This window comes from Metopolophium dirhodum, chromosome 3 (genome assembly GCF_019925205.1).
Source record: "Metopolophium dirhodum isolate CAU chromosome 3, ASM1992520v1, whole genome shotgun sequence".
In the NCBI taxonomy this organism is placed as follows: domain Eukaryota; kingdom Metazoa; phylum Arthropoda; class Insecta; order Hemiptera; family Aphididae; genus Metopolophium; species Metopolophium dirhodum.
Window position 1 is genome coordinate 3640127 of NC_083562.1, and position 8878 is coordinate 3649004.

Sequence of the window (8878 nt, forward strand, 5' to 3'; positions counted from 1 at the left end):
ATATTTTTGAATTCTGTTTGCAAAACTAAACTCTGCCGGATCATATTTTAAATTCTTATATACCTGAAGGACGGTTCACACTACACCGTGTCGTGTATAATAATCACGGTTACCACAGTTACCAAGCGATACCGCATAGTTGAATATATTCAACTGTTGACTTCTTTTTTCCTCTCTTTCACTCCTCACTCAAGTGTGAACCCGCTCATAAATGTAACCACATGGTCAAAAGTTGAATATTCAACTATGCGGTATCGTTTGGTAACTGTGGTAACCGTGATTATTTTACACGACACGGTGCAGTGTGAACCGTCCTTCAGGTATATAACTCACAATATTATTGTTCGACCTTTGTGCTTCGCGCGTGCAGGCCGCGTTAACTTTTTATTTTTTTTCGTCCACTCAGCGTCAGCCGCGCTCGTTGCCGTTTTCATTTCGACCGGGCACAGCGCAATAAAATAAATGTGAAATCGAAAAAAAATGAAAAATAAAAGGAAAAACGCGCGCAACATTGAGGTAATCGGAAAGAACACGAAGGCTTTTACTAAACTTTTAGATTCCGCCGAGGAAAATGCGTTTCTCGGTGAAAAAGGTATTTGGTAAGTTAGGTACATATAATACTATATTGCTGAACTGTACATATATAGGTACAGATTATAAAAAAACATAGGCCCACAAAAAAACAGGGTACTCTATATAACTCGGTTACCCAGGTATATTATATATATAATATATATATATACTCAGTATACGATAAACATATTTTTGAATTGTGTTTGCGAAACTCAACTCTGTCGGATCATATTTTAAATTCCTATAACTCACAACATTATTGTTCGACTCTTGTGCTTTGCGCATGCGCAACGACTTCGTTTTTCATGTGTATGCCCTGTTCACGTGCACTATACACAGTTGTGTAGTTATATTATTGTTTTCTGTGTATGCAGTTCAACTATATACAGAAAGAAATACCGCAGTTAAATTAATAAAAATTGAGGTTAAATCAACAAAATAATGATTGACATAGGTCCAACAGGGAGTTTGTTATTATGAAAATTAATATTTTGTTGATTTAACAACATTTTTCCCTGTTAATTTAATGTTTAATTCAACAAATTATTTTGTTGTTTTGAAATAATACACCATTAGAATTATTGTGCTTACTAATGAAATGATTTTTTAAATTAATCAATTATTTTGTTAAAAAAAATTAATTTTTATTAAATCAACAAGATATTTTTTTATTAAATCATCAATTATTTAACCATTGATTTGAAAATTGTGGTTTGTTAATTTTAAAATCATACCTTCGTTTAGTGGCGTATTTAGGATTTTTTTTAGGAGGAAGATTCATCAATATATATATCACTATATATAAACTAAAATATAGATGGATATTTGAAGACATTAATATTATACATGTATCAAATATATATATATTACACTTTCTAGGGGTTTATATCCCCTGAACACCCCTTATTACTTTACTACTATCGTCATTAGTATCATATAGGTAATGTAACAGAAGGTAGGTATTATAGTAATGAAAAAATAAGATATTTTTAAGACTAAAAATAATTTTATTTTAAAAATCAAACAATTTATCAAAATTTAATTTCACTAACAATTTGATTAACCAAAGGACAAGGTTTGTCATATTTGTTAACAATATTATAGTATAATTTTTGAACAAATAGCCATACATTTATAGATTCAATTGGATATTCTATATTGAAGACATGGAAAATTTTGAAACAAATGTCTAGTGCTTTAATAGGGGAAAAAACTTTGTATTTAATACTATCAAAAAAAACCAATACTTCCAGTGGTTCCCTAATTGTTCCTATAATTATAATACATGGTTGTATGGTATCGCCAACATTATATTTTCGCTTGATCATTTCTTCAACCTCTACTGCAGTTGGCGCTATCATCATAAAACTGTTCTGCGAATCTTGGATTGAATATTTTACTATGGTTTTTTTCCCTTGTGTGTCGGTGGATGACTTTTTGTTTGTTGGTATTAAAATTGCATGTAGGAGATACAATATTATACAACTTTTAGAACCTGAAAATAGAAAATTAATGAAAATTAATTCTATGAAAGAAAATATGCATTAATTCAATAAAATATTGGTAAATAATGAACGAATAATGGATCATGATCTGAACTTACTTTCAGTTACTTGACTGTTGTCAATCAGATAATTGTATAACTTCTTATTTGAAGGATCTTTCAGCCGTTGATTCAGTACTTGAATAACTTTTAGTTTGGTGTCATCAAAAATGTTTAGCATATTTGATGCTTCCTTTTGAAGACACTGAAAATCAATGTCAACCTATAAAAGTAAGACATATGCCAATATTAATTCTAACTTACAATTCTTAGGATGACTAAAATATTAAAGGGGTTCAAATTTTCAAATACATTTTAATAAAGATACATTTTATTATATAGGTATTAAAAACTTATTACAGAGTCATAAGTATAACTGTATTAATTAGTGGTATGTTGTTATCAATAATATTGTTCATAGGTAGGTAGCTTATTAAACACAATAATTTGATACAGTAACAATTTATTGTTGGATACCCGAGGGCTTGTTGTAAGAATACTAGAAGCTCCTGCTCCTGCTCCTGCCCCAAAAATGGGAAAAACATTTTTTTAAGTTGTGCAAGTTTAATCATAACAAAAGATTAGTTAAAAAAAAGTGTATCAATCTATTATTAATTGTTAAAGTTGTAAAAATTTAATAAAAGAAGAACCTAAAACTATTGCATAGGTCCTAGTAAATTTAGTTGGTGGGTGGGTAGTTTATGAAGCTTGCTCTTTGAGTTTTGAAGACTAAAGCCGCCACTGTAGATATCCACCCTATCAACACAGAGATACATTTCTGCAATAGGCATTCAAACTTTAAATTACCTACGGCACAAAAACATTGTCTTATACATTTTAGTATAATATTAAAAAGATTAAGCATTAAATATTTTTAGCAATCATATCACTAAATATAATTTATAAATTAGGTTTATGAATTATAAAATCTCACAAGTTTATATCCAAGTGGCTTCTTGTAGTGAGGCCATGTATTGTGTAAATCAGTAGCCGAAATTTTTAATGATTTTAGCCTGTACACTGCAGTTTTTTTCCAAATTATTTCTATATCAGGCCATGATAATTCATCATGGTTCAACTGACTTATATATCTTTCAGGATCTTCTTCAACCACTGTTATTTTAATAAATAAACAAATTAATTTAATTAACAACTTACAAATATATATTTAAATATTAGTCCATAGTACTCATCACCTAATTCATCATTGAATGCTGCAGATATCCGGGTGAGACTATTTTTCTCAAGCTTACGTTTTTTTAATGGGCCCTGAGACACTAGCCCATGGTTTTTCAAACTTCTTATTTTGTTGAAATATTTTGCATACAGTTTCCCTTTTGGCGCTTTATTGTCTGTATCTCTAACAAAATATGTTTCCTGAATAAAAATGTAAGTAAATATTTAATCTATGTACACTTTTAGTATTTATTTCAGTTATACTGGTTGAGCGCCATATGGGTTTTTATAGTTTTCCTAATGTCGCCTTGAGACCCAAATTTAGTTCTCGTTGAATTTTTTACATTGCCATGAGAAGTACAATAGGATCTCACTAATATTACACTTTTATTAATTAACACCCAATATTGGTTCTCGTTTATAGGATTTTAATCATTAAATTAATTTATTCAGATTCTGCACTATATTTTGATATGAATAGCAAAAACCTAATTTTTATTATTATTTCTAAGACATTTAAATATAATCACAAAATAACAAAAATATATTTTAGTTTTATATACCATGGCAATAGAAAACAAAATTTTAAAATCACTGTTGACAATCATCAAAATTTAGTTGTGAACCAAAATTGGGTCTCATGGCGCTCAACTTGTTAAGTAACTACTTTTACAATTTTAAAAATAAACATTTCTATGATTTTGAATTTAAGATAAATAACTGAAAATTGAATGTGTTAATTTTGTTACCTTCAATTCCGTTGTAAAAGTTTCAACAATTGTCTTTGCTATAGTATCTGCCAGACCAACAGACATAGAGATAGATTGTTCAATGAGACTCGATATTATTAAGTCAATCATTAAACTGCGACATGACTCATTTAAACTTTTATTTGACTTGTAGTAGTTTGTTATCATTACCCCATGAGAACTATTACTAAGGACATCATGTAAAGAAAATTGTGGAGATATATGGCAAATTGATTGTACTGGTAAGTTGGAAAATGATAAAGTGGATACAGTTGATGTATTCCTTACATCAACAGTAACCTCTTCTGGTTTGTTTTGCAATTGCTTGAGATTTTTCTTAAATTTTATTTTCACCCCCATTGGATACTTTGATAAAAGCTGCTCAACTTCAATAGTACTTATAGATTGTAACGCCTCGACATCAATACATTCAGCTAAATCAAAAATATGGTTCTATTAAAATAAATAATAGTCAATATTTATAAATAATAATTTAAATTACTGTGTACAATTATAAAAATAAAAATCCTGAGCCAAAATATTACAAAAATTTAAATGGTAACTATACATGTTTTAGCCTATAGACCATTATAGGGTTATATAAAATATTTAAAATATAAATATAAAAATCAAATTCAAATATTATAAAATATAAAGAACAATAAATAATATATTTATTATTTACCATTTAAATTATTACAACTTATAATAATCTGGCTTTTGTGAATTTTTATTTTTATAATTTGCAATTTGTTACACAGTAATTAATATTATTAATTATACAAGTATTAAACAATACTTTAATTTTAAATATTTATAGCTATGAAAATTAATCGAAAATTAATCGAAAATTAAATTTATAATACTAACCTAAGCAAGTTTCATACAAATATTCCATGTTCCAACCTAACAACATATCTTTTAAAATATTTTGATCCTCAAAACTTAAATGATAAGGCTTAGGTGAAATATCATGACTTGGCGGTGATAGTTGAGAAAAATTATCCATAATATTCGGACATTCTACTAATCTTTCATCATTGGAAATTGAAGAGCAGGAGGGTAGCTGAAGCTCTGTATAAATTCTTTCATCCTCAAGGTTTTCTCTGAATAGATTTAAGTAATCTTCTTTTTGGTGTTGCATTTTACTTGATCCATAAAATACATTTAGAAATACAAAATATAATTGCACACAAATATATACATATTACATAAATTAAATTATTTAATTTTAAAACTTGAAAGATATAAATACTACACATATTAGTACCTACATCTTCATCTTATACCTAAATATACTAATACTAAAATGAGATAAATAAAAACAAAATTAGGAGATTCGATTATTTCCAGTTCTAGAAATATTCTTTCAACCTAATCATAAGATTACCACCAATAACTTTATTGATATTTAAAGGTGGGGAATTGAACTGATCAACATTCATAACACTTTTGGAAACGACACTTTTATTTATATCAACTTTGTATGCTCTAAAATGAGTGTCAAATAATTCTAATAGAATTTGCTGAACAACAAAATATACTGTATTATTTTTTAACAACATTATCTCAAGAATTTCAAATAAACAAATTTCACTATTAAAGCAAGTGACAAAATTGCCAATTTTGTAGATTGTACCTCGAAATTCAATCTTGGAATAACTGATATAGTTATTAGTTGATACATTTATAAAGTCAAAAATAATTGCCACATGTTTTGAATCAAGTTTATATTTTTCCAAGGCTTCTACTAGCAAACTATTTTTCTTTTGGTTTAATATGAAATATGCAAATTTAAATTGATGTTTATTTGCCAATGTTAAACAAATATTTCTTCGAGATGTTATTGCCCTAGCATACATTTTCAACTCCTTATGCTTGGCTTCGAAACGAAAGCACCAATAGTGTCTTGGAGGACCAGATTTAAGAATAATTGTAGGATAATGTATCAATATATGATGCTTAGGTTTTAAGTTGTCTTGAAAATATTTAACATAATCTGAATTATGTTTTTCAATAAGAATTTTTAAATGCTTTACCATATCTCGTGTAAACGTATGGCTTAATAAACTATCTATAATTTCAATAAAAATTAAAAAAAATTGCCAAACCTCATCATCCACTGGAATTAAATCACCAATGATCAAAGAAAAAAAATGAACAAAGCACATCATTTGTCTTGCTGACATTTTTAAATGAAATTTGTGAAGATGATGTTTTTCAATAGGTGGTGATAAGTTTTTTTGTTCAAGTTCACAATAGTCAAAATTTTGTTTTCTTAAATTAAGGGTTTCTAAAGAAAAAATTTGTATTTTTTCTGTGTAATAAATTATTAAATGACACATATTGTAATGGCAAATACCTTCATAAATGTCATGCATAATGTCTACGCTAAAGTTATCCGTAACATGAAATGTGGTGATTTGGTTTAAAATGCTATCTTTATAAATACCAGTTTGTTTAAAATTATTTTTTTCTAGATCTTCTGTATAATTTATAACATTACGGAGTAAAGAACCATTTTCTTTTGATAAATTATGCATTATAGATTTATGAGCTTTGCAAAATCGACAATAGAAATTAGCAGAAAATGATTTTGAAAATTCACATAAACTGTTAATTCCCAGGTTATCCCCTAATAGTAAACCTAGAATAAAATACACATGTTTTGGACCAGTAGGAGTGTTTATTGTTATACCATCATTACTCAAGCTGTTTATTTCATAAACTATCTGTTTAAAACATAAATCATTCCCAAAGGTTTTTACATCTCTAGATTTTATAAGGGCTGTTAAGAAAATGTTATTGAGCTTTGAACTATGCTCACTGAGAGGAAAACTATAATACACCGCTGATAATGAATGACACGTGGATTTGGAGCCTAATGGATTGTTAAGTTCTACATCATCAATGTACATAAAAAAAGGCATAACAATTTTATTTTTAAATGTAATTATTTTTTCTTTCCATAACGAACCTTGAATAAAGTTAGTTATGGAGCAGGTGTTTGATTCAGGATCACTTATAAGTTTTTTGTATTTATTAATTGCAGTATTTAAGTTATTATTTTGCTCAAAATATGTTTTTATTTGAAACTTAAAAGGCATTATAACTCCCTTAGTAAGTACTTCATCATATACTGTTTGTCCATTATTAGAAATTAAGTTTACTTCATTGTTAATAGTAAACTGTTTGTATTCGTCACTTATGAGTTCATTGCTTTTAAGCCAGTTATTTAACAAATGTTCAGTTTTACAAAACTCAAAAAGATCTGATATCCCTAATACAACTTTGGTAAATTTAGATAGTAGTAATGGTTCTTTTATTTCCTTTTGAATAACACCCTTTAATAAGTTTGTAATAGGATTTAAAATGTTATTTTCAATATTACTTTGAATGTTTTGAACATCACTTTTACAAAAATTATTATTGTTATGCAATGTCAAACAAAATTTTACTGCCCCCAAATGTAGTTCTTTAATGCAATTGTTTGTGTCAAAGATATCCTCGTTTGGTTTGGCTCGTTTATGTTGATCAAATAAAATATTACTGGCATCATTATTAACAGAATTATTACTGTTGTAACTATTACTATCTGTCAAAATACCACTATGCAAATGTGTAGTTTCAGGAAAGTTATCTTCCACAGGGTTCACGTGCTTGTTAAGGATGTGTTTTTTTAAACTACTCAGATTTTGAAAAGATTTTGAACAATCGTCCTCCACGCAAGTGTATGAATTAAATGGCCCTAACACGTGTATAATCTTATAATGGTAAACGAGCGATGGCAATGATTGTACATTTAATTTACAAATGAAGCATTTCATTTTGTTAATATAATATTATGTAATACAATATAATACTTACCGTTGGATTTGTTCACGATTGAAACTAAATGTTTATTACAAAAAACAACGCACAGTTATCACACGATATAAGTAAAAAATAAAAACTATACTGTATACAATTGTTGAACAAAGTACGATAATGTCGAAGTCAGGAAGTCTGGCGCATGCGCTCGGAAAAAAAATATTATTAATTTAATGAAGCTTTTGTTGAATTAATAAATTGATTGTTAACATTTGAAAAAAATGGGATTTCCAGTAATTTATATCTATTTTTAAATTGGTAATAATTCAAATATAGATGACAATGCGGTTACTTTAAATTAACAATATAATTTGTTAATTTAATAAATTCGTTTATTTGGTTTAAAAAAAATAAATATTAAATCAAACATATGATTGTTAAAATAATAAATTGTATTTAATTATATGCTCAGAACATTAACAAAAGGTTTTTTGTTAATTCGATAAGGCGTGATTAATTTAATAAAAGCTTAGTTGTTAATTTAATAAAAATATAAATAATTCAATAAAAATTCTGTTTTAACAACAAATATATAATAAACTTAACAAACTTATGTTGGTTAACACTTAACAAATGTATTCTGTTAATTTCACCTTAGTTTTTTCTTTCTGTATATATATATAGTTCACATAAAATATAGTGGTCAGATGTATTATTTCGTTGAAAAAACAATCACGGACTATCGTAGCTAAGTATAGTTATCGGGTGACTTAACCCAATCAAATTCGTAGTTGTTATCGATAATTATTGGGATTGATCTATGACTTCATCGGATTTCAACATTGTTTCATCTACCCACCAACCAATATTATGTACTCGTACTCGATTTAATATACCCGCACATATTATAATATTTATGTGTGCATATAATTTTTTTTTTACGTCGAGTCGACGATAGCGCTGTAAGACTATCTATAGCGTACCTATCTATAAATGTCGTATTTTTTATTAAATTAATAATATCACA

General features: G+C 27.4%; 1 protein-coding gene across 2 annotated transcripts; it reads right to left on the reverse strand.

The window, feature by feature from the left end:
* Positions 1 to 1567: 1567 nt before the first annotated feature.
* On the reverse strand, positions 1568 to 8377 carry LOC132941456 (uncharacterized). 2 transcript variants are annotated; one of them, XM_061009519.1, is made up of 7 exons: positions 7909 to 8377; positions 4912 to 5189; positions 4042 to 4475; positions 3313 to 3493; positions 3051 to 3229; positions 2177 to 2339; positions 1568 to 2068 (listed from the first exon to the last, which is right to left on the reverse strand). In XM_061009519.1, the coding sequence occupies exons 2-7, from the start codon at positions 5183 to 5185 to the stop codon at positions 1605 to 1607; spliced, it is 1695 nt and encodes a 564-aa protein (XP_060865502.1). In that variant the 5' UTR covers positions 5186 to 5189; positions 7909 to 8377; the 3' UTR covers positions 1568 to 1604. The 2 variants fall into 2 exon arrangements, with proteins under 2 accessions (XP_060865502.1, XP_060865501.1); XM_061009518.1 differs by lacking the exon at positions 7909 to 8377 and having other exon boundaries at positions 4912 to 5307.
* Between the last annotated feature and the right edge of the window lie 501 nt (positions 8378 to 8878).

What these genes read in the sequence shown, in the direction of transcription:
- LOC132941456 (XM_061009519.1), bottom strand. Translation starts at nt 5,185, where the DNA reads ATGCAACACCAAAAAGAAGATTACTTAAATCTATTCAGAGAAAACCTT. An exon ending in AGCCACTTGGATATAAACTT is followed by an intron (nt 2,340 to 3,050) that starts GTGAGATTTTAT and finishes TTACTTTTATAG; the next exon opens with GTTGACATTGATTTTCAGTG. An exon ending in CAACAGTCAAGTAACTGAAA is followed by an intron (nt 2,069 to 2,176) that starts GTAAGTTCAGAT and finishes TTCTATTTTCAG; the next exon opens with GTTCTAAAAGTTGTATAATA.